Source organism: Prunus persica, chromosome G6 (genome assembly GCF_000346465.2).
Source record: "Prunus persica cultivar Lovell chromosome G6, Prunus_persica_NCBIv2, whole genome shotgun sequence".
Lineage (NCBI taxonomy): Eukaryota > Viridiplantae > Streptophyta > Magnoliopsida > Rosales > Rosaceae > Prunus > Prunus persica.
Genome location: NC_034014.1, coordinates 1,317,461 through 1,343,093, shown reverse-complemented (window position 1 = coordinate 1,343,093; position 25,633 = coordinate 1,317,461). Strand labels below are relative to the sequence as shown.

Here is a 25,633-nt window from a genome sequence, read left to right as displayed (position 1 = left end):
TAAGAAAAATTAGGTATTAGACATAACAATTCTTACTCTCTTTTTTTTGTGTGGACAATTCTTACTAATTAGAATTTAAGACATGGAGTATTTCTATTTGGGTTTTAATAAAATGAAAGCTCCTTTATTTATATCATTTTATATCACTAAGAAGCTCATTTTTACTTTAAAAATATGATATCCATTTTTTTCCTTTGGCAGCGTGCACTATTTGTAAAATGCTATTCTTCCATTGGAGTGAAGAGTGTCGCCCCTTTCCTTTAGGCCAGTATCTGACTACAAATTACAACTACTCCATTAAAATAGTTGTGTGCAAAATGATAATTAAAACCAAATATAAAATATGTGAATTTAAATTAACCACCTAAATTACAGAAATAAATAATACCATAAGAAATTATATATGTTGATATCATCTCCTTTTCTTAAAAGAAAATATCATCATCTTATTTTCAAAGAAAAAAATATATTGACATCATGTTATATTTGACTCTGTAATATTCCACCATTATATGTTGTAAAGTCACTTTCATTAAAAAGGTTTTATATTTTTTAATAAATCCATGTCAAATTAGATATACACATATATATATTTGTCTATTCCCCCAAAAAGAAAAGGAAAAGACTAATTAATTCATTAAAAATATGCGAGGAGTTTGTAGCTCAACGTCATTAAGAGCAGTTACCATGCCTTGTATTAGGAAAAAAAAATCATTAAAAATATAAATATAAATATAAATGGCTTAAGTCATAGTCATTGTAATGAGAGACTCTCATGCAACGGAAATAACAAAAGTGTTATTTCTGGCTAATAACGCAATGATACGTAAGATAACTTTTTCACTTGTCATTGTGTTATTGACTGGAGGTAGCAAAATAATGTTAACCCCTAAGTTTTTTGCAGTGTAACGGCATCCAACTGTCAAAACCCTAACCCTCCCGCGCAACTTAGAAAACAGGATAAAGAAAGCCATATAAACACCAGGAAACGAAAAACAAAAAAATGGGTTTGCATTAACCGCCATCATTCATTCGACAGATTGCTTCTCCAAAATCCAAAATCCAAAATCCATAGTCACCGTAGATCCCTGTATTCTATGGGCATATCCTCTGTTATTTCTTTTTCTTTTTTTAATTTTTAATCAATATCTCCTTCACTCTGAGAATATTGTTTTGTATGCACTGACACATGGACGACGTTTTCAATATGAAGTGAGAAAGGTAGGAATATCTGAATATTTGGATTGAAAATTCTCGGAGTGACCAAGGAAGTTGGTGTTTTGGGAAGCAAAGAAACAGTTGGGATTTTTGTCTGCTTGTTGTTGGAGGGAAGAGGCATCTGGGTTGTTTTAAATATCAGCGAAATTGTGAGAAATGAGATCAGCAACTTTTTGTGTGTGTGGAAGAACGGCTCATTTGACCCACATTTACCATTGTTATATGCCATTTGGCATTCAATTGGAGCAAACCCTCTTGCCCATTTCAGCTCTAAGGTAAGTCATTTTCATGGTGAGAAGTAACTAGCTCTGTTTTACACGTTTGGTGGTTTAGGAAGAGAGGTTTCATGGTATATATAAAAGTGTAGGTGGGTGGAGGAGCAGAGGATATTTATGTCCATCAAATATTTGATCTTTGGTCTAAAAGAGAGTAACCCAGATAAAAGAAGTAGAATGTAAAACATGTGGTGGCTATATATTCTGAATGAGAGTGTACAACAAGTTTATGATGTTAAATGGGTGGGTAAAAATCTCGGCTTTCTTTCAATTTCATTCCATGATTGTTTTCTGAGCTTAAGGTGATAATGGCATTGCAGGGGCTATTTTATAGAGCGCACTGAGTTGATCAAGCTGCCGCCTTTGGAAGGCGTAGAATATATATTCTACAATCTTTGCATTTCCACCAAGGTATATTCATGTTCATCTGTCTAGTATTTTTTCAACATAGTTGGATCCTGAGGACCTTCTCGAGTATATGGAGGCCTTTATTCCTACATTGTTGCTATATGCAGCAGAGAAGTAAATCAGTCGTATGAGATGTAGTAGTAATTACGCTCTCTTTTGGACTTTCAATTGTCTGCACATGAAACCTTTTATGAATTATAGAAAGTAAGAATATCTACCTAGCTCCAATGCAGCCTTCTAATGTTTGGAACTTCATTTGAAATGTCAAGGTTTTTCCAAAGTTGATTACCGATCTTTGTCTTCTCATTGTCCTCACTGGATATTTGCATAAATGTCCTTGTTTCTTGTAATAACAGACAAGAAGACACATAAATTTTGGTTTTATCACCAACTGATTACTGATCTTTGTTCTTCTCATTGGCCTCACTGGATATTTGTGTAAATGTCCTTTTTCTTGTAATAACAGACAAGAAGACACATAAGATTTTGGTTTTATCACCGACTGTGGTTATAAAACTCGTACTATTTATGGATACCCTTGTGTAGGGTTTCCGATAACTAGGAGTTAGAACTGGAACGAAGTTGAACTCCGTTTGTTATTTGATGTCAATAGGCACTGCCGGAAGGCCTGAACGGCGAGGGAGATGGACCCTGGAAAGTCAATAGAGGACCAGTTCTCCAGGCTGCATCCATGCCTGCCTATGAACACAAGAATTGGGATAGTAGGCGCTGGTCCAAGTGGTTTATCAGCTGCTTATGCACTGGTGAAGCTTGGTTACAGCAATGTGACTGTGTTAGAGAAGTACCATACCGTTGGTGGCATGTGTGAATCAGTCGAGATTGAAGGTAAGAAATATAAGATGTATTTTATGCCTGATTTGTTATGTAATTGATTTTGACTACATATATACTACATATACAGGAAATATTTATGATCTGGGTGGTCAAGTTCTTGCTGCAAACAGTGCCCCTGTCATCTTTCACTTGGCAAAGGAGACTGGGTCTGAACTAGAAGAAATGGACTCCCACAAGCTTGCACTTATTGACAATACTACAGGGGAGTATCAAGATATTAAAGTTGCAGATGATTATGTATCTGTGATCTCACTTACCTTAGAACTCCAGGTTAGTTCCTCCTCTTATACACTCTTTTTCTTTTCTTTTTTTCTCCTCAGCTTTGGCAATACTGATATCTCCACTTTACGTTTGATAGGATAAGGCAGCAAGTTCAGGTCGAATTGGAGTCCATGCTGTGAGTGAATATGCTTCAGACTTAACGCCAGTATATCTTGAACATCATGGATTTAAGTCTGTTCCCAAATCCGTGGCTTATGGATACACTGCTTCTGGTTATGGGTATATTCAAGACATGCCTTATGCCTACATTCATGAGTTCACACGAACTTCCATGGCTGGGAAAATACGCCGTTTCAAAGGTGGATATACAAGTCTTTGGAAGAAGATCAGTGAATCACTCCCAATAGTTCACTGCAACACTGAAGTGTTAGAGATCAGACGCCATTCTGATTGTGTCAGTGTTGATCTAAAAAGTTGTGATGGAGAAGTTAAAGTTATGGAGTTCGATAAAATCATCATTTCTGGTTCCTTTCCTTTAAAAAATGGAAGAACTTACAGATCACTACCTTCACATCCTGCAGGTTTGTTCATTACTCCACCTCCCTGTTTGTTTGTTTCTTTATTATCATTATTTTTCCTTTTTGTCTTGTTGAGATGCCTAACAAGGATTTGTCGTTGCAGAACATAAAAGTGAAGTAATGGAGATGGGTGATGTTGAGAAGGAGTTGTTCAGTAAAGTACAGACAATTGACTACTACACTACTGTTCTGAAGATTAAAGGGATAGAACATATGCCGATGGGTTTCTACTACTTCGATGAATATATAAGCAATCCTGCAACAATTGGACATCCAGTTGCCATGCAGAGATTCTTTGCTGACACTGATATTTTCTTATTCTGGTCTTATGGAAATTCTGTCAATATTACGGGACCAACTGTGACAAAGCTTGCAATTGATGCTGCAAAACTTATAGGGGGAGAAGTTAAGGAGGTGGTTCTCCAACGACGATTTAAGTATTTTCCTCACGTTGGCAGCCAAGGTACGCCAATGATTTGCTTTTACATCATTTACCCCTGCCAATTAGGGATGCTAATTTTAAATATTTGAATACAGAGATGATGGATGGTTTCTATGAGAAATTGGAATCTCAACTTCAAGGCTTCAAGAACACTTACTATGTAGGTGGGCTTATGGCTTTTGAATTAACGGAGAGAAATTCATCATATGCTATGGGTTTAGTCTGCAAACACTTTGCAAATGACAATTCCATGCCAAACTTTCCTTATGCTAAGGTAACCCAACATCTAAGTATTGAATCTTATGAATACTCAATTGAAATTGAATGATAGAAAATGCAAAGTTAGTGAAAAGGTCTTTACATAGTGTAAACATGTCTCTTTGCAGAGTTTGTTTGCCTTGCAACAACAGTGGGGAGGAAGCCCTAAAAGCATGGCCGAATTACCAGAAGTGGAGTTCCCTAATCTGCCTTCCCTTGATGGCTATCTGAAGCACTGGGGAGCTCACAGAGTCACTCAAAACAAGTTACTTTATACTTGGATTAGTGAAGAAGGGGAAGTGGTGAGCCAGAGAACTTATGCAGAACTTCATGCCAATGCTTCTTGCATTGCCCAAAAGCTCTTGTCATGCCGGAAACCAGTAATCAAGCCTGGTGACAGGGTTCTCCTGGTCCATGTCCCAGGCCTGGACTTTGTGGATGCCTTCTTTGGATGCTTAAGAGCTAAAGTCTTACCTGTCCCAGTTCTACCTCCAGATCCTTTACAAAGAGGTGGTCAAGCACTTTTGAAGATTGAAAACATTGCTAAATCATGTGGTGCAGTGGCAATTCTTTCTACCATTAGTTATCACTGGGCAGTCCAGGCAGGTTCAGTTAAAAATATGATCTCATTGACTGGTAAAAATCAGAAATCCAAAGCTCGGTGGCCCAATCTTCCTTGGTTACATACAGATTCTTGGATTAAGAACTCCAAAAACGTGGTTGTGGAAGGTATAGCAGATGAATTTGAACCACAGGGAGATGATGTATGTTTTCTGCAATTCACATCAGGTTCGACTGGCGATGCTAAAGGAGTCATGATAACTCACGGTGGGCTCATTCATAATGTTAAGTTAATGCGAAAGAGATACAAGAGCACGTCAAAGACAGTTCTAGTAAGCTGGCTTCCTCAATACCATGACATGGGGCTGATCGGAGGGCTTTTCACAGCTCTTGTTAGTGGTGGAACTGCAATTTTGTTTTCCCCATTGACATTCATCAGGAATCCATTGTTGTGGCTCCAAATCATGAGCAAATATCAGGCTACTCACAGTGCTGGCCCCAATTTTGCCTTCGAGCTAGTAGTTCGAAGGCTGGAGTCTGACAATAAAAGAAAATTTGACCTTTCTTCCATGACTTTCCTCATGGTTGCTGCTGAACCAGTTAGGCAGAAAACTGTAAAAAGATTTGTTGAGCTCACTCATCCTTTTGGTTTATCTCAAGAGGTGATGGCACCTGGGTATGGATTGGCAGAAAATTGTGTGTTTGTCAGTTGTGCATATGGTGAAGGGAAGCCTATCATGGTAGATTGGCAAGGAAGAGTTTGTTGTGGGTATGTGAATCCAGATGATGAAGATGTTAACATTAGAATAGTTGATCCAGAGAGTGGTGAGGAGCTCAAAGAAGCAGGAAAGGAAGGAGAGATCTGGATCAGTAGTCCCAGCGCTGGAATTGGGTACTGGGGAAGGGAAGAACTGAGCCAGAAAACTTACAGAAACAAGCTTCCTGACCATCCTGGACGTAATTACACTAGAACTGGGGACTTGGGACGAGTAATTGACAGAAAACTGTTCATCACTGGAAGAATCAAGGATCTTATCATTGTAGCAGGAAGGAACATTTACTCAGCAGATGTAGAGAAGACAGTGGAGAGTGCATCAGAACTTGTACGCCCTGGATGTTGTGCTGTCATTCCTGTTCCAGTGGAAATCCTATCAACGAAAGGTATTACAGTTTCAGACAGCTCTGACCAGGTTGGTTTGGTTGTAATTGCGGAGGTTAGGGATGGTAAACCTGTTGGCAAGGATGTAGTTGAACAAATTCAAGCTCGTGTTGCAGAAGAGCATGGGGTTAGTGTTGCTTCTGTCAAGATGATCAGGCCAAAAACCATTAGTAAAACAACGTCAGGAAAAATCAAAAGATTTGAATGCCTCCAACAGTTTACTGATGGAACATTGAATGTTGTACCAGAACCAATTATAACCCAGAGAAGACTGCTTCGGTCCTTCACTACAGGAACATGCAAGGAAGGAATAACCCCTCGTCCTCAACTTGTGAGAAGTTCTCCTCCACCAAGCCCCAAGTTAAGTAATAAAGAAATTGTAGACTTCTTGAAACGCCTAGTTTCCGAGCAGACCGGTATTTCAATCAACAAGATCTCTAACACTGAAAGTCTAGTATCTTATGGAATTGACTCAATTGGTGTGGTCAGAGCAGCTCAAAAACTTTCTGACTTTCTTGGCATACCGGTAGGAGCTGTGGATATTTTCACTGCAACCTGCATTGCTGACTTAGCAAGCTTCTCGGAGAATCTGGTAATGAATTCTCAACCTCAACTGTTAACAACACCATCCAATGTTCCACAGCCTGATACTGGGATTGATTCTGCTGAGCTTGTGATGGAAATTCCTGAGACTCATCACTTGGTTATCTCGTTATTCCAACTTCTGGCTCTTATTTATGTTGCTCTTATGCTGTCCATTCCTGCATATCTATCAGTTTCTGCTTTTATGAGTTGTGCCTCAGCTACCCATACGTTGGTAGAAGGAATTCCCTATTTAGATTATTTGACCCTTCTCACTTTTGCTCCCCTTGCTTGGATCTTTTGCATACTTTCTACCTGTGTTTCAATAGCTTTCTTGGGGAATTCTTTCTTAAAGCCAAACTATGCCCTGAACGCTGAAGTTTCGATCTGGTCAATGGATTTTGTTAAGTGGTGGGCTCTTTACAAGGCCCACGAAGTTGCTTCCAAAGTTATGGCGGAGCATCTGCGAGGAACTGTGTTCCTCAAGTATTGGTTTGAGATGCTTGGAGCTAGGATTGGATCCTCAGTTTTGCTTGATACAGTTGACATAACAGACCCATCTCTGGTTTCAATTGGAGATGGAGCTGTGATCGCAGAAGGAGCTTTGATTCAAAGTCATGAAGTGAAGAATGGAGTCTTAAGCTTCCTCCCAATAAGAATTGGACAACACTCATCAGTTGGCCCCTACTCAGTTGTCCAAAAGGGAACTATTTTGGGAGAAGAGGATGAGGTAATGGCCTTACAAAAATGTGGAAGCAAATCTGTTGTCAAGGCTAAAAATCTTCAGAATGTAAGTGCCATTTCGTTTGCATTTTAATCCAACCATAATGAATGCTAAGTTATTTTGTTCTAAAATCATGATTGTTTTGAAATTGCAAAGACTCATGGAACCTTGTCAACAATCTTCAGTTTTAGTTTTAGTTTTGTTACAAGGAGAAATCAAACCCAGGTTCTACCCTTTAACCTATCCCAACCATGCAAACTGGGTTAAGGCTCGTGGGCTATTTCCTTCTTTTATTTACATTTAGCTGCATGTATTATACACTACAATATCTTCAGAGACTTTTTCTTTCATAATGAGAAACTTCTTCTTTAAATAAATGTATAAACACGCGGTCCACTACTAGGCATTATCGTTTATATCTCCAACATAACATAAGGTACTCTTCGAAATTGGAAATGGACCAATAGAAGATTAAATTTTTAAATAATTTCAATTCTAGTTAGTGGAGCCTTTTTTTTTCTTTTTTCTTTTTTTTTTCTTGGTTGTCTTGTCACCTATGGAGTTGCTTATGTTGATATGTACATATTTGACATCTAGTTTATTTTTATCAATTTGCGAATGCGTTTTCATGCAGTCAAACTTAGAACTGATATCAACTCAATTGTTTTCTTTACATGATTTCAGGGTAAAATGCTGCCAAATGTTACAATGGAAACTCAAGATGAGGCCATTTACCAGTTCATAGGCATCTACATAGTTGGGTTGCTCGGTACTCTCTCAGCTTCTGTTGTGTACTTAGTCTACATTTGGATGTCTCAAAAGCCTCTTTCCCCTCAAGAATTTGCATTTTCTTGCATATTTGGGGCCTTTCACTGGATGCCTTACACCATCATAGCATATGCCATCATGTTTTCTGATGTGCCATCAAACATAATTTACTTATCCATCTCGATGGCTGTTGCTTATTTATCTTATGGCCTAGTACTCAGCTTCCTCACAAGTGCTTTGACCCATTTTATTTCTAGTAAACAAGACAAAAAGACATCCCATTTCAGAACTTGGCTATGCCACCGAATCACCATTGCCTGCCACCTTAGATTTGCTAAGCTCCTGTCTGGAACAGAAGCCTTCTGCATGTACTTGCGGCTTCTGGGTGCAAAGGTTGGGAAACATTGTTCTATCAGGGCCATCAATCCAATTTCAGACCCAAAATTGATTTCACTCGGTTCTGGTGTCCATCTTGGTGATTTCAGTCGGATTATTGCTGGGTTTTATTCCTTCAATGGGTTTATTAGTGGGAAAATTGAGGTGCAGGATAATTCAGTAGTTGGGAGTGAAAGCGTAGTCCTTCCTGGTTCAGTTATTCAGCAAGATGTTATTCTTGGTGCACTTTCAGTTGCACCAGTGAATTCAGTGCTCCAAGCAGGTGGTGTTTACATTGGATCTCAAATTCCAATCATGATCAAGAACACCATGCATTCGTTGGATGACAGAATAGAAGAGATGGACATAAAATATAAGAAAATAGTTGGTAATCTTGCTGCAAATTTGGCTGCCACAACTCTGAAGGTTGAGTCAAGATATTTCCATCGAATTGGTGTTAGTGGGAAGGGATACTTGAAGATTTATGACAACATCAAAGGCTTGCCAGACCACAAGATCTTCTGCCCTGGAAAGAGCTACCCTGTCATAATCCGGCACAGCAATAGCTTGAGCGCTGATGATGATGCAAGGATTGATGCACGTGGTGCAGCTATACGAATACTTTCAGACGAAACTAATGACTCTGCACTGTTTGACCTGACACTGAAGACAGGAAAGGCATTCTATGCCCGCACAATTGCAGATTTTGCGACATGGCTAGTCTGTGGGCTTGCTGCAAGGGAGGAGTATGTTAAGCGAGCCCCGCATGTGCGTGATGCAGTATGGACATCCCTGCGCCATGCAAACTCATATGCTGAGCTGCATTACTACTCAAATATATGCAGGCTGTTCCGGTTCACAGATGGACAAGAAATGTATGTAAAATTCAAGTTGAGGCCTTCTGATGAGAATATTAGTGAGGAAGCTGGTAAGGTAGAGCCCATTGGGATTCTTCCACCTGATACAGGTGCAATTCCGAGGGATGATAAGGATACTCGCCCTCTACTTTTCCTTGCAAAAGATTTCAAAAGCCGCGTAAATGACCAAGGTGGTGTTCGTTATGTATTCCAGTTACAAGTCCGGCCAGTTCCACATGATGAAAGTGCCCGTGACATTGCACTTGACTGCACAAAACCATGGAATGATGCTGAGTTCCCATATATTGATGTTGGAGAGATTAACATCAACCAGATGCTATCTGCAGAAGAATCAGAACAGCTGGACTTTAATCCTTTTCTTCAATGCCATGAAGTGGATGTCATCCGGGCTTCGTCATGCTCCCAGAGTGCTTCAATTGATCATGGACGTTCATTGATCTATGAGATATGCCAGCACCTGAGGAATGGTGAACCCCTTCCGGAGGCTTGGAAGATCTTCCTACAGCAGTCTGATGTCAAAGTAGACCTTTCTGGTTGTCCAATGGCAGCAGCATTGAAGAAAAACGACGCACATAAAGTGACCCTGGAAAGAACATTGTTTCAGACTCTGTGGGCCACTTTTGCTCAACCTTTACTGCAGATCGTGCTACCTCATTTCCTGCTGGGGCTAGTAATCTATGCTCCTCTGAACTGGACTCTTTACTTGAAGGATGCTCAAAAACTCCCTCTGCATTGGTTGTTTCCATTGTTTTGGGTTTCTTCAGGTTGTTTGGCTGGTTTAGCTTGTGTTGTGGCTAAATGGTTATTGGTAGGAAAGAAGAAAGAAGGCGAAGCTGTGCACATTTGGAGCATAGGGGTGTTTTTGGACACTACATGGCAGGCCTTCAGAACTCTAGTTGGAAGCTACTTCATGGAAATGACAAGTGGGTCCATTTTCTTTGTCCTGTGGATGAAGCTAATGGGTTCAGAGATTGAGCTGGACCAAGGAGCTTATGTAGACAGCATGGGAGCACTTTTGAACCCAGAAATGGTGGAGATTGAGAGAGGTGGATGTGTGGGAAGAGATGCTCTTTTGTTTGGGCACATATATGAAGGTGATGAAGGAAAAGTTAAGTTTGGAAAGATAAGTATAGGGGAAGATGGTTTTGTAGGGAGCAGAGCAATTGCCATGCCAGGGGTGAGAGTGGAGAGTGGGGGCTGTCTTAGTGCTCTCTCCCTGGCCATGAAAGAAGAAATTGTCAGGTCAAAGTAAAGGGTTGTTGCTTCCATATTTATGTTTTTATGTACTGATAAATAAAAAATTGTAATGCTTTGCTGCCTGCATATGATGCAAAGCTGGCTGGAAATTTTGATTAAGTTACATATTTATCTCTATATATGTTGGGCAAAAACAGATTAATTGATGAGTTTGATCACGAATTATTATGAATCTAATCACAAATTAATCATGCCAATATAAAAGCCCCGGCATTAGTGTAGTCTAATTCTTTATATACCAATTGATTGGATTTAGAGTTTACGATCTAGATGTGTTACAACTTACATGTGTCTCATCTAGCAAATTGGGATGTCCGAAAGCAATCCTTGAATCAAATTCCTATTAGAATATCTTATATGAACTGATAAACAATGATCGATACAACTGATAACATACCTATTTACAAGAATCGAATCAACTCATCAAGTGCATTCCTACTCCACAAACGCATAAAACAAATTATCATAAATAGAAAATTAAAAACAAGAAAAACCTACTGCGTTAGCTTTGTCAATTTTTTGTTTTTTTTCCCCTTGCCATTATTCGTTTTAAGTTTTCATTTTCCATTTGTTTGGTAATGTTTGTATACTTGAAATTGAATATAAATGAATGGCACACCAATTTTAAAACACTGGTTAGATCATCACGGTTACCTCGTAATGAATGGCAGCCTTTAATGTTAGTTGCCAACTTCCAAATTTGTACAGAACGAACAACGAACCTGCATTGTCAAAATATTCCTTTGTCCCTTCCTACTACCACTTCCATCCAATAAACATCTTTACTAAAGTTATATAATATTCTTTTATATATATAAAAAAGAATAACGTACATGATATGTTGTTTTCAGCATATCTATGGAGAAACTAATATGGTAGCAAATTCCTTGACTAGGAAGGGACATTCTATTGATAATACTTCTATTTGGTTTTATCATCTTCCTGTGGATATTAGCTACAGAATTAACTTTGATTTGTATGGTCATATCTTCTCTAGTGCGGATCTTCTTTGTAAAACTTTTTCCTTCCAAATATTAATTATAGAATTAATTTTGATTTGTATGATCATTAGATCTGCTGCGTATTTTCTGTGTAAAACTTTTTTCTATAAAAAAAAACATGATATTGTTGTTATGTATCTCTAATCTCACCTCTTTATATCTTTAGCTAACTAACATTTCTACTTCCTTTTCCAAATAACCAATTACTTATAGTGTGCTTTATGTTTAAACGATGTCATTTTGGGATTACAAGTGTTTTGAATTAAGGATTTAGTATTTAGAGGTTTTATTGAAAAATAATTAAATGAAAGTGTGGAACGATGTTTTTTTAGACATAAGCACCACAAAGTAGATGGATCTAATTTCAATTTCTTATTTATAGATTTATTAGACGAGATAATAGCTAGAGTATTTTGTATTTGTTTCATGAAGTTATTCACAACGCCTTCTTAAATGACGTTTGCGTTGACATACACGAGTTAGGCTAGTTGGTCAAAACAATATGCTCGTTCTGACTTACAGTTGAATTTGATCGCCCTTCACATACATTACAATAGTTTAGAATATCGTTACCCCCTCCTCTTTTTTTATTTTTCTTACTTGCAATCACATAATGGACAAATCCATAGTTGCAGCCCTACTAAGAGTAAACAAATTATAGGTGGATGATGATGAGGTTTCGAATTCAAGGTCGAGTTGCTGAAATTGTCAGCCATTGATAAATTAGAGCATCTGTTTGGTTCATGCTTGGTGAAGAAGGGATGCATGGCAATTATCCAATAGGATGCTCTTTACTTTTTATAAACAACTCATCATATATTTTGATCTGCCTATCCAAGCTTAGGAAAATGCGAACTATTAGATTTTACACGTCGCATAGTGTTGGCATCTTATCTGGCCATAATCATGCTTGGAATCCATTGTCATTTTATTTTTTTTATTCCTCCAATAGATATGAAAGCAGAATAACAAGAGAGACACGTGTTGTTGGTGACGTGTAAAATAATTTTTCATTCTTTTAATTGGATAAAATGATTTTTTTAAATTAAAATTAATTACATTCTTAGCGTTAGTGATCTCCATCAACTTCATACCCAAAAGCCAAAGCATTATCGAAAATGCATATTTAAATGCTTCGGACCATCCCAAAGAGATTCTAGTATCTACATGGGTTCCATACTTCGGATCATAGCAATTTTGATACATTTGTACAAATAATATATAAAATATTAGTAGCTATAAAGCTATGATCCCTTTTGTTATGCTCATCGGGTTGGGCTATTTTATGCAAACTATTTTTCTCGGTGTCATTTTTTTATTTCCCAAAATGTGTATTATATCTTAAATCATGTAAATGTATAGTGAAATTTATGGGTCATTTGCATAAAAGAACAAAACATAATCCTCATTGACCACCCAAAAAAAAAAAAAAGTTATGATATTTAGTCATTTTTGGGTTGTGCGTGATTCTCTCTATATCAATTCAACGTGTTGTTGCGTTTGGTCACTTGAGAAGATTTTACCCATATTCGGCACATAATTACTTTGTACTTTTATTTGTTTATCAATAAAAACTATCGCTTATTCTATATTAAAAAATAATAATAATAATTCCCTTTAGTTGTAACTGCTACTAAGTTACTTGCAAAAAACTAATGTTTTGATACGAGAAGTTAACCTACGTCTCTATTTTTTTTTTTTGGTGCCAAACGATGAGAGAATATTGTTAAAGACGAATAGTAAGGTTTACATCACTAGTAAGAATATCAAAAATCCACTCAGACCATAATTCATCCCAAATATGGATACTACCAATTCTGGACACAAAGGTCGCAATTTTATGCGATGTCTTGTTACAATAACGAGAAGTATACAGGAAAACACAATGCTGAAATTGCTCAACCAGTTGCTTTATGTCAAAAATAATGGTTTCCACAGCAATATCAATCTTCCACTCCCCATAAAGCATACGAATAATTTGTAAAGAATCAGATTCAACTTCTAGCTTAGACAAACCACACTGAACGCCGGTCCACCCCGCAACCGGAAGTCGCCTTGTACGTCTCTGTTGACCAAAACACACGGATATTGTTCAAAGACGTTATTTATTACAAGGGAGGGAGTTCTATATGTTTTTCTATCAATTGAATTCTTTAATTTTTAGCAAAAATATATCTGCTGTGAAATTCTTTAAACTTGGTTTATCTTTTCTGTTTATGCAAAGCAATTCTTTAAAGTATATTATATTTGCATTTGTTTTATTATTAATATTTTTTAATTGCTGAAGTGGAATAGATCGGAGCTGAAATTAGGCAAGAGTTCAAGCATTAGGAGGACTTTTAGAAGATTTGTCCAATTATTATCAAGCATAAGGAGGCTTTGAGATTGTCATCTGAATTCTGATGCAAAGTCCTCCTCTCTTCTTCTTCTCGGTTGACAAATAATAACCAAAATACATTGTACCTAGTATGTCTTCCCGGATGCAAAATACAGATTTAGATACTTTTCATGCTGCAATCAATGGATAAATACATCAAGCTATTGTCGGCAAGTATTTTTTTTCTTTTTAAAGTTTGTTTGTTTTTTTTTTTGGAATTTTTTTTATGTAAAAATTAAATAAGTATTTTTAGAATTTGCAACAATTATACCGAACCCAAAAGTTATTTTTGTACTTTCTGTTTGGATGATGGCAATTAATTATTTTTTTAAATAAATAAAAACGGGTGCTGATTTTCTCATTTATTTTTTGTCCACTTACATTCTCTTTTATTTTTATTTTTAACTTTTACTATAACATACAATTTCCAACAAGAAAGTGTAAGTGGAAAAAAAATAAGTGGGGCTGTACAATTTCCAACTTAGTTAATGGTTGATATATCTTTATAGAGTCCCTTCTATTATTTGATGGATCCGTTACGAGGTCTATTAGACATTGAACTTCAACAATCCGAACCGTCTATTTTTAAGTTTTTATTCAAATATCATCATTTTAAAAAAGCACACAAATTGAAAATATTAAGACTTCTAACAAGAAAATAGATAAACACGAATTTCCAAAATATTATAATTGCATAAATGATCTTTAAAGAAAGAACTACAAGATTGACCATTTGGAGCATAAAATTACAATAGAAAGTAGGGGTGGGCACTCAAACCGGCGAACCGGAAATCCGAACCGAATCGCACCGAACCAAACCGGAAAAAAACCGAGTTGACCAAAAAGTCAAAAACCGGTCAAAAACCGAACCGGACCGGTTTGTACCGGTTCCGGATCCGGTTCCATGTCTTCAAAAACCGAACCGGACCGAACCGAACCGGTGAAACTAAAAAAATATATAATTTCAATATATATTTATATTTAATGCTATATTTTTAATTTCACTTAAAAAAACCTAATATTTATCCAAGTTCAATGTCAAAATATCTCTCTTTTCTCACTTTAATATTTATTTTTTATATGAAATTGAATAATTTGTTAATTTTCAAGTAAAAAAATAATATTTCAGTTGAGAATTGTATTAAAAAATAATTTAAAAAAATAATTTTTATAATCCGGTTCAAAACCGAACCGGACTGAAACCGGTTCAAACCGAACCGGACAGTTTTTGAATTTTTTATATTAAAACCGAACCGAACCAAACCGAATAAATAGTAACGGATCAGTTCTAATTTGAGGCAAAAACCGGTCCAAACCGAACCGTGCCCACCCCTAATAGAAAGTGAGCTATACCAGCGTGTCCCTCTAGTGAGCTTATATAGGTCTTAATATTCTATAAACTCTTTGAAAAATCAAAGCATGTTATTGTCGTGTTGGACCCTTCCATCTTGAGGGAAAAAAATGCTACGTTACCCCAGAAAAAAATACAAAGGGAGAAAGTTATCTTAGCAAACCAAAAGAGGAAGAAAAGCTATGACTTTTTCTCACGTATTAAACTGTTTGACCCAAAAATATATATTTCTCACGTATTAAACCCAAACTTTTAATTTATTAATAGGAAAAGGGGATTCGAACTTGAAAATAAAAACATTAATTAGTGTGTTTGTGATATTTCAAAAATAAAGGGGAGGCCAGTAAAATTAGCAAATTAACCATTCCGTAAACGCGACGCAGGAGATCATGCCTCGGTGTTGGCAACTCAGAGATGTTCTCATCCATTTGTGACACCCTTCGATTATGGCCGCCTAGCAATTCGCAATTCGCAACTCGCAAACTCGCATAGAATCACTTTCTCTCTCTTCCTTCAAATTTGCATTCAATTTCCATCCCTTTTGATTCCAAGCAAACCATATTGGGTCTCATTTCCCTTATTTGGATTCACCGTACCATCGCTTATATTGTCAGCTTCTTCACCAAAAGCAGAAGAAGAGAGAGAGAGAGGATTCAATAACCGAAAATAAGAAAAAAGCCCAGACTTTTAGGGTTTGCAGTCTTTGGATGCAAATTAAGATTAGATGGGTGACGTTGAAGAGGTTGGACCTGATATTAGGTAAGAGTTTCGATTTATTTTTTGTGTGTGTAGGTAGTAGAGTTTCAAGGTTTTTTTTTTGGTTGTACCCAGTACTTCAATTTTGTTGGGTCTTCTACGAATGATATTTTTTGAGTTTATGGGTCTCTTTGAATTGTTTGTATTTTGGGACAATTTCCGTGTAAACTAAAAGAGTCTGCTTTTTTTATTTTTGTGTTTGATCTTCCTTCTTATGAACCTGTTGATCAGAATCTATGGTATCGTTGCAACTATGGGGAATTGGGCATGTGGTTTTTGTTTATATGCTCTGCATATGAGCTTTTTGATTGTTTATTTTAGTTTCACTTATTGTAATCCAAGTCTTTTAGGAATTGTTAGAGGTCATTATAGAAAGAGATGGTTTCGTTTGAAGGGTTGTTTGGCAGAATATTTGAGAAATATTGGATTTTATTGTTATCTTTTCCCAAGTTTTGTTTGGTTGCTGAGAAAGGGTGGGAGAGAAAAAGAAAAGAAAAAAACTTTTAGTATTTTGTTGTTGGTTGTTTGAGCCAGCATAACAAAAGTGTCCACTTTTACTGAGCCTAATACAATTGATTGGCTTTGACTGCTAAAAATCAATCTTCGTTTCGATTTCTTCCCATCAATTCTCTCAGTGGGTTATTGCAATTTTACTGAATGGAGCATCCTTTGATTGTTAATGACTGTTGTATGACAGTTCGGATATAGAAGAAGACTTGAGGTGTGAAAATATTGCGGATAAAGATGTCAGTGATGAAGAGATTGAAGCTGAAGAGTTGGAGAAACGAATGTGGAAGGATCGAATCAAACTCAAAAGACTCAAAGAAAAAGAAAAGCAGAAACTTGAAGCTCAACAAGCTGCAGAAAAGCAGAAGCCCAAGCAGACATCTGATCAGGCTCGAAGAAAGAAAATGTCAAGAGCACAAGATGGGATTCTCAAGTATATGTTGAAGCTGATGGAAGTGTGTAAAGCTCGTGGTTTTGTGTATGGTATCATTCCTGAGAAGGGAAAGCCAGTGAGCGGTGCTTCTGATAACATCAGAGCTTGGTGGAAAGAAAAGGTGAAGTTCGATAAGAATGGGCCTGCAGCCATAGCCAAGTATGAGGCGGAGTGTATTGCCATGAGTGATGCAGATAATAGTCGAAATGGGAATTCTCAGAGCATCCTCCAAGATCTACAAGATGCAACTCTTGGTTCTCTATTGTCTTCTTTGATGCAACACTGTGACCCCCCTCAAAGGAAGTATCCATTAGAAAAAGGAAATCCACCACCTTGGTGGCCGACAGGAAATGAAGATTGGTGGCTCAAATTGGGGCTACTCCATGGTCAGAGTCCTCCTTATAAGAAGCCGCATGACTTAAAGAAGATGTGGAAAGTCGGAGTGTTAACAGCTGTGATAAAGCATATGTCACCTGATATCGCAAAGATAAGGAGGCATGTCCGCCAGTCAAAATGCTTACAGGATAAAATGACAGCGAAGGAGAGTGCAATTTGGTTAGGGGTTCTAAGCCGAGAGGAATCCCTCATTCGACAGCCTAGTAGTGATAATGGGACATCTGGCATAACTGAGACGCCACAAAGTAGCCGTGGTGGAAAGCAAGCTGCTGTTAGTAGTAACAGTGACTATGATGTTGATGGTACTGATGATGGGGTAGGGTCTGTTTCATCCAAAGATGATAGGAGGAACCAGCCGATGGATCTAGAGCCATCAAGCAATATTTGCAATAATACTCCTAATCATGTCCAAGATAAAGAGCAAAGTGAAAAGCAACCAAGGAGAAAAAGGCCCCGCGTCAGAGCAAGGCCTGTTGAACAACTTCCTGCACCATCTCATAATGAGAATATACATCTTGGACCAAGAAATGATTTGCCTGATATAAACCATACTGATGTACAGATGATTGGATTTCAGGTTCATGACAATCAACAGGAAAATGGTACAATCACAACTTTACGGCCGCCGGAGAAGGATCTTGATATCCAAGCACAATTACCAGCATCTGAGTTTAACTACTACTCTGCTGTACCTTCAGACAACGTAATTTCAACACAGGGCATGCATGTGGATGGAACACCCATGCTTTATCATGGGGTGCAAGATGCTGAGGTGCATCGTGGAGATACATTTAATGTTTATAATCCATCAGCAGAATATCCGCCCAGTCATGACCAGCCGCCATCTCAGATTGTGATGAATGAACCGCAGATTAGACCAGCAGATGGAGTCCATATACCAACAGTACATAGAAATGGAAGTGAAATTGCTGGAGGAGATTTGCCATATTATGTAAAGGACACATTTCAGAGTGAGCAAGACAGAACTGTTAATGCTAACTTTGGGTCTCCAATTGATAGCCTGTCATTAGATTATGGATTATTCAACAGTCCATTCCACTTTGGAATTGATGGAAGTGGTTCATTAGATGACCTTGAGCTTGAAGAAATGATGGAATACTTTGCGGCATAACTTATTAGATCCTATGTCACATAGCTTAGAATGTAAGTCATGTTTCTGTCTTATATGTTACCTTATTTATAACTTGTGTCCAGATGTTTCTCATCTTGTTAATAACTCGTGTTCACAATTTGATCAAGATTCTTATTTCTCAGTGTTTCTCATGCTTCCTTGTTTATAACTTTGTTCAGAATTTGATCAAGATTCTTATTGTTATAAACGTTATTTTCATTTAGGGACTGAAAAAATGTTGCATTCTTTGCCCACCTGGGATAAAGTCCGGTGCTGTGTGTTGGACATATTCTCATCTGGGTTTTATCATTTGTGTATTCCGAGACTAAGTTATGATTTTAATTTTTTTGAACTCATAATCTTGCAATCAAAGGGAAAAGAATGATGTAATTCTGTGTTATAGTTTCTTTTCACTTATCTTCAATAAGAATGAAAGCAAAGCATGGGTTTCATGTAAATGAGTCAATCTGTTAGTCTGGGTATATGACTAAGTTATGATAATTTTCTCATTTCTATGCACAAGATATCTTCTACTAGATATGCTCATAGTTTTTATGTCCGCCTATCTTGATGCTCGTATCATATCTGTAACTGGGAATGCGTACTGCATCTGGTTTATTCTTTTTCCTGCAAATTTGTTCTTTTTTCATTTCCATTTGGCATTATGGTCTATCCACAAAATCATTGCTTTTTATTTTAGTTCTCATTCACTGTAAGGTAGAAATGGTTTGAACTAGGAGAAATAGAAGATAAGCAGTCATTCGCATGCTAAAACACTCGTCCTTAAAGACATGGTTTCTGAGTTCAGTGGTTTTCCTATAATTAGATATACTATTCTACACTTCAAATTATGAGACTAGAAAAGTATGCTGGCTAAGAGCTGGCCCAGCCAAAGCAACTTTGAATCAATGAATATATATATCTTGGACGGTTGTACCATTGCTTGATGATTTGAGCTTGGGGTCAGTATGAGTCCAAAACTAAATCCAGGCTGTTGTGATCTGTTGTCATCTCTTACATGAGAATATTTTGGCTCTGCTCATTGATTTAGTCTTTGTATTGTTGTGTGACCAAGAAACATCAGAGAGGATCAAGATTATTATTGTCCACCCTTAGTAGAATTTTGTGGTCTAGTTTTATATTACCTTAATTTTGTGCAAATCTGCCCATTAAGCTCCATATTTTTACCTTATATGTACCTATAAAAATGATTTTATAGGAGCCATCAAAGTTGGTTGTTTTGGGCCAGTTGTCTTGGTCCTGAGTGCCAAATGATTGCAGTTTTTCTTTTTTTTTTCTTTTTTTTTGGGTAAATAAATTTGCAGGTTCTTCAATGCTGCTTTATGCAAATCCAATTATTGCTTCCTTGTGAACCCAATTCAGGCTTAAATGAAGATCTTGGATTTTGACACTGTTTTGTAGGGAAGGCAGACACAGGAACTAGGGTTTCTTTTAACTTCTGTATGCCTTGCCCTTATTGTTATTATTGATGATGAAAGATAATCCCTAAATATGCCCAAATAACTTGCACAAGCAATGTTATTGTTTTGTTTTGAATTGATGGGAAAAGAGGGATCTTTCTTAAAGTTGTGATTTTGACTTTTTCCTATCTATGCCCCTCCATCAGAGTTAATGATTTCGTCATTACAAGGGTACAATTGTAATTCAAAGTAGCAGCAGAAAGGCAAATGATGATCGCGTGGGCCCCACGGGAAATCATTGGACAAATGGCAGTCCTGAGTCCTGACGCTCTCTCACTCTCCTCCTCTTTCTGGCCATGCTGGCAGACAGCCTCTCCGGACACAGGAGAGCCAGTCCTTTCCTTAATCGTGCCCTTCCCTCCGATCCGGTCGCGCCACGTGTCCCATACTCTCTCTCTCTCTCTCTCTCTCTCTCTCTGTGGACGCCGCCACCTTCCGTACGAGGATGGCTATGCCTACCTATACGCGTGTCCAACCTTATTGTACGCAGCAGGTTTCATTTCATTACCTTTTTGGGTCCAGCCCAAAAGAGCCTGTACAGTCAAAAGACGATTATACCCCTGATTATTTTTATCTGGTTCTTGCTCATTTGTGATTTTAGCATGTCTAGGAGGGTTGAGGTGGGAAGTTTCAAATTGGTCTCCGTTCCATCAACCTCTACGTACGCAAGGAAGAACATAAGTATATTTTGCTTAAGGGGTAATTTTCGATATTTCACCTACATTTCTTTTAATCAAAATTACATATCAGTCGTCAGCCTCTTCATCTCTTGTATATCAGACAATTTTCGATACCATATAATTAAATATATATATATATATATTATATATATGTAATCAATATTCAAAATGGGGTCTTGTACTCATTGACGAATCGACGTACACTCTTTCATCATCATCACCTCTCTCTCTCTCTCTCTCTCTCTCTCTCTCTCTCTCTCTCTCTCTCTGAGTCTGTGTCCTATTTGTGAGCTGGCTGGTTTCTGGGATCAACAAATCAAAATGGGGCATAAGAAAGCTCTCACAGGGTTTTCAACCTTCATAATCATTCTAATGGTGGCCTCAATACCATTTGTGCAACCTTCTCGTAAGTCTTCTTCTCCTCTCTCCTCTCTCGTCTCTCACATTTTTCGAGCTTCTTATTTAAAGCGATTTTTCCACGCCATTTTCATTTTTCCTTTTCAGGCCTCCAAGTAAGAACATTCACTTTGACAGAAAACACAAACACAAACACAAAGGTAACAACTTTTTCCAAAGTTTAAATCTTTTCATTTATTCAAGAACCCCCTTTATATATATTTCATCTTCTTTGTAGAGGTGTAAGCTTATCCATTCTGTCTTTGTCAAACTTACATATGTTTTCTTTTTCTTTTTTGACAGTCCATTATTGAGTTGGGTCTCTGTTTTTTTTTGTTCTTTCTGAAAAAGACCCATTTTTCCCCTGTTTTTTTTTAATCTGAAAAGGGGCTTCAAATCAACCAGGCTGATAGATTTGGGAATGGAGAAGGAGCTAAGGTTTTCAATGCTGTGGAAGACTCAGCAAGGCAAGTTCCAGCTGGTCCTGACCCTCTTCACCATAACAACAACCCCATTGGTCCTTAAACCCTATCTCTCTCTCTCTCTCTGTGAGCTAAGGTTTTAAATGATGGGGTTTTCACCTTTGTATAGACACTACTTTAGGGCTGCTCTGCTTCATAGCTATAGTTATCCAAGATAGTTTTAGTTTTTCTTAATGGCATGACCAAATATTGTTATGTGGTAATGGTATATGGATGTCTTTTCTTCTCTAATGTTCTTATAATTTTAGCGAATGTAAGTCTCTGGTTAACTTTTCAATTTAACAATCTATCCACCAGCTCCTAACTTTGTCAGTTTTTCATAGTTTTATGTATGAGTCTGTGGTTCTGCCAAATTTGTGTGCGTATGCTTTGAAATTTGAGGCATGTTTTTTCGTCTGCATATAACAACATTTACTGTATACACACCAAAGTCAATTCAGGATGTTGATGATGGTGGGGTTGCATATATAACAACATCCACAATTATGCTCTTTATTTTTTAGTTAAATTTTAGCTAAAACTATATAAAATTTATTTTATAAAATATGAACTCAAATTATGCTCTCTAGTTTATAGAGTCATAAATGTTATAACTCTTTTTTAATTGGTCCATCTTTATTTTAAAAAATATAAAAAAATAATTAGCATTAATTAAAGATTTGAAATACTCATTAAACAAAGCAGCATTAAATTATAGAGAGTTACTATAAGTTCTTTCTCTCTCCTCAAATTTAGGAGTTTATTGAGGTTTCCTTATTTTAAGGGCTGGATAAGGAATACAGTTATTTTTCCAATTCCTCCTTAAGGAACCCATTGTGGATTCTCTAACAATATTTACTTCACTGTATTTATTATTTATTTATTTATTGAATTGAAATATACAACATTTCATTGGAACCCAACTATTACTCCTATAAAGAACGGCCAAAGGCTAAGCCTGGGCTTTGGCCTACCTTGCAAGACTCAAATATCCGGTCAGAGACCAGCACCAGACCAAACTATGTCTTCCCGTATCGAGTTATTCTATAGTGGGCCTTATTAAGGCTCTTTGATGAAGTGTTATTTCCTAATTATTGGATCAAACTAATTAATTTGATTCAATGGCTGGCCAATTACATTCATTGGTTTTTTAGCCCAGCTGCCTAAAAGTCTTATTTACTTTAGAGCAAGTCCAGCGTAAGGCCTTTTGCCCGAGCAAGACAAGGCCTAGGCCCGCGAACGGCTCCAATGCGCAAGGGCAAGCCTAGGCAAGGCTTGGGACCCACTAACTGTTCACCCGTTTTCGTGCTTACTCCTGAGATGGAAGGGCGAAGTTCCCCACTGGCTTGGAGACCATTTGTTGATCGACAAGTCAGCTTTCTTTGGTGTGTGAGCGTGTCACTGCTAGCAATGTAAATCCTAGCAGACTTCTTTTTAGAGTGGATAACTTGCGCCCCAAGTTACTGACTTCTAAAACAAATGATTGTGAATTTGGGTGAGGAATATCTCCCAAGTAAGTTCTTTTCTTGCCTCAGACTGGTGAGGACTTTCATAATTTATCTCAGTATCAAATGGCTGTTCTGGCCAGAAATATTCCATAGAAGTTGGGCTGTTTTAGGCAGAACTGCCTTTTACAAAACAATAAATATGCATATCGACGCTAGGAGGGTTAAAAGATGGTCGGAACTCCGTTTCTGCTTGGATGGAAGGCTCTGATTTGGGCTGGACTGGACGCGCCTGGGCCGATCCGTACTGCTTCGTGACTTCAGATGCTAGGCTGAGCTATAAATCGATACCAAAGTTCGGTTCTGGCAAAGCTTTATGTTTACTTCATGCTTCGTGAGGCCTTTGAGTGGGCAGAACTGCAACTTCTTCAGTTTGAAGGGGCAGAAGTGGCTGTTCTCGAGGGTTTGGTGGGCTAGGGATTGCATTACGAGCGTTGTTCTGCTTGAGCAGGACTCTTCATAAGTTCGCTGAGGTCTCCACGTTTGTGAAAACTCAAACTTTGCTTGCCTTGGCTTTTGCTGAACCAAATGTGTAACGAGATAGATCTCGTTTTAGAAGACTTATTTTCTAAGTCTGAACTTTGGAATTCTGATCTAAAGCTGGTTTCTCTTGGAATCCAAGTGAGCTTTTTGTTGTTTTCTTGTTGTTGTTTTTTTTGATTGATTGATGAATTGAGTGTCCTTTCCTTCCTTGCCTACTTCTGCTTTTATAAGAGACCCTCTTGGGGAGGTGATTTTTAATAATAGACGGTAAAAAGATCTCCTATAATGTAAAGTAAAAAGGATTTTTATCAATCATGGTAGATAGGCTCTCAGTAGTCACCTCCTAAAGCAGTCCCTTCCCTGGTTTCCTAGGTGGCAGCTTTCTATTTCAACCAACGCCACCGTCTGTGTGGGCTAAATTTTATGGCGGTTGGTTTTCTTTTTGTATTTTCTGAACAACTCCTTGTTTCCCGTTCTAACTTTAGAAAGTGTGACCCGTGAATTCCTTGGAAGATGGTGTATTGCTTTGGAGCAAAATCTCCGAACACAGATGGGTTTTGATCTTCTGTTGGCAGTGCTTCAGAGATGTCTCTCTCATATTTTTATTTTTAGTTGGAATTGCTGACTTTTCAAAGCTGAGGTAGTCACGTGGGTGTGTTTTTAATCCCTTGGGTTTGAACCCAATAAAAATTATGGGCTGATCCTTGAAGCCCAAATGACAGTTTCCACGTTGGTCTTTCTTGGGCTGGGGGCTTTGTTTTCGACATCCTGGGGTGAAGCCCAACCTGTCTGGATCCTAATTTTGTTATCCTCAAGTTTTTTTGGGCTAGGCAGGTAATTTTACCATGGGCATATCTTTTGAACTTTGGTGTGCTAAATTTAGGCCCAAACACCAACCTAGGTAAGTCCAGCCCGTGCTGCTGCTTGGGCAAAGTGATGCAATACTGACATTATAATGACGTCATCAACTAATTTATGCTAAAATATGAAAATTATGAGAGAATATTTGTTTGTGGGAATTTTCTGTGTATTCTTCTCCTTGTAGGAGGTCATATTTATAATACAACGAAACCTGAATAGGCAAGTAAATAATAAATTCCTAAATCTATTTACAGTAGGAAATCAGGAATTAAAGTAAATCAATTACAATTATAATAGGAATTCTTAGTGTGTAAGGAAAGTAAGTCAATATCCACAAGTCACGCCAACAATTTAAATATCTAAAAAATTGAAAAAAAAAAGCTAAAAAATTCAGAATTTTTTATTATTATAAATACCTAGCTATATTCTTTACTTACCACACCAAAATTCTATACAAATTCATCTCCTCATATTTCATGAAATAGTAATTGCCCTTACCCTTATCCATGAGGGTGGAAACACAATTGCAAGGGCTGCCAGTATTCCTGTGAATAAAGACAGCCCTTGCCTTGCCCTTCCTCATAGGGGTGGAAGTACTCTTAGTGAGAGAGTTTATCCATTGTCATCATCTTGAGGAGTCACATGCCACTCATATATGTATGCTAATTTTCTGTACATTGGTCTCAAAGGTTACTAAAGCAAAATTGATGAGATTACTATAGATAGGTAGGTAGGTCGAATTAACAAGAAATTAAAAGCAAAAAATGGTTCTCGAACAAGAAAAAGAAGAAGAAACCAAGTCATCCATGAAGTATATCCCTTTGCTATTGAGAAGCAGAAGGCACCCCCAGCTGGTTCAGAATATTAAGCCTTTGCTTGGGTGATTGCAAGTTGTTATTTTCTCTTACAGCTGATGGACTACACATGCTTTGTAAAATTTCATTTAAATTCTATGTTTTAAGCAAACTTCCATCAGTGTTTCCACCAATGTCTCTTTAAATTCAAACCACCAATATTTTCATCAACACCAATATTGTCTTCCTTGACTGCAACAGTCATTTCTCAAGCGACGTGCTTTGAGGTACTCTTGGACCCAGTTTCATATGCATACTGTCGTGCTACTTAGTACTAACCATCAGGCTCATACAACTTTCAAGTTCTCATGTCCTATTAATCAAGAAAAACAAAATATAAAATAAACACCCGTACAATATTAATCTTAGGAAATGGCTAGGGAGACCAACTTTAGATAC

General features: G+C 37.5%; 3 protein-coding genes across 3 annotated transcripts; all 3 read left to right on the top strand.

The window, feature by feature from the left end:
* LOC18775233 lies at nucleotides 1,019-4,872 on the top strand. Its single transcript, XM_020567441.1, has 9 exons — nucleotides 1,019-1,493; nucleotides 1,814-1,904; nucleotides 2,515-2,713; nucleotides 2,824-3,026; nucleotides 3,115-3,559; nucleotides 3,660-4,019; nucleotides 4,094-4,272; nucleotides 4,385-4,766; nucleotides 4,859-4,872. The coding sequence occupies exons 1-9, from the start codon at nucleotides 1,375-1,377 to the stop codon at nucleotides 4,870-4,872; spliced, it is 1,992 nt and encodes a 663-aa protein (XP_020423030.1). The 5' UTR covers nucleotides 1,019-1,374.
* LOC109949510 lies at nucleotides 4,544-10,757 on the top strand. The gene is made up of 2 exons (XM_020565294.1): nucleotides 4,544-7,348; nucleotides 7,967-10,757. Exons 1-2 carry the CDS (start codon nucleotides 4,877-4,879, stop codon nucleotides 10,553-10,555), a joined length of 5,061 nt encoding a protein of 1,686 aa, XP_020420883.1. The 5' UTR covers nucleotides 4,544-4,876; the 3' UTR covers nucleotides 10,556-10,757.
* LOC18773761 (ETHYLENE INSENSITIVE 3-like 3 protein) lies at nucleotides 15,653-18,749 on the top strand. The gene is made up of 2 exons (XM_007208244.2): nucleotides 15,653-16,048; nucleotides 16,743-18,749. Exons 1-2 carry the CDS (start codon nucleotides 16,014-16,016, stop codon nucleotides 18,511-18,513), a joined length of 1,806 nt encoding a protein of 601 aa, XP_007208306.1. The 5' UTR covers nucleotides 15,653-16,013; the 3' UTR covers nucleotides 18,514-18,749.

What these genes read in the sequence shown, in the direction of transcription:
- LOC18775233 (XM_020567441.1), top strand. Translation starts at nt 1,375, where the DNA reads ATGAGATCAGCAACTTTTTGTGTGTGTGGAAGAACGGCTCATTTGACC. An exon ending in TTGCCCATTTCAGCTCTAAG is followed by an intron (nt 1,494 to 1,813) that starts GTAAGTCATTTT and finishes ATGGCATTGCAG; the next exon opens with GGGCTATTTTATAGAGCGCA. An exon ending in CACTTACCTTAGAACTCCAG is followed by an intron (nt 3,027 to 3,114) that starts GTTAGTTCCTCC and finishes TACGTTTGATAG; the next exon opens with GATAAGGCAGCAAGTTCAGG.
- LOC109949510 (XM_020565294.1), top strand. Translation starts at nt 4,877, where the DNA reads ATGATCTCATTGACTGGTAAAAATCAGAAATCCAAAGCTCGGTGGCCC. An exon ending in AGGCTAAAAATCTTCAGAAT is followed by an intron (nt 7,349 to 7,966) that starts GTAAGTGCCATT and finishes ACATGATTTCAG; the next exon opens with GGTAAAATGCTGCCAAATGT.
- LOC18773761 (XM_007208244.2), top strand. Translation starts at nt 16,014, where the DNA reads ATGGGTGACGTTGAAGAGGTTGGACCTGATATTAG. An exon ending in GAGGTTGGACCTGATATTAG is followed by an intron (nt 16,049 to 16,742) that starts GTAAGAGTTTCG and finishes GTTGTATGACAG; the next exon opens with TTCGGATATAGAAGAAGACT.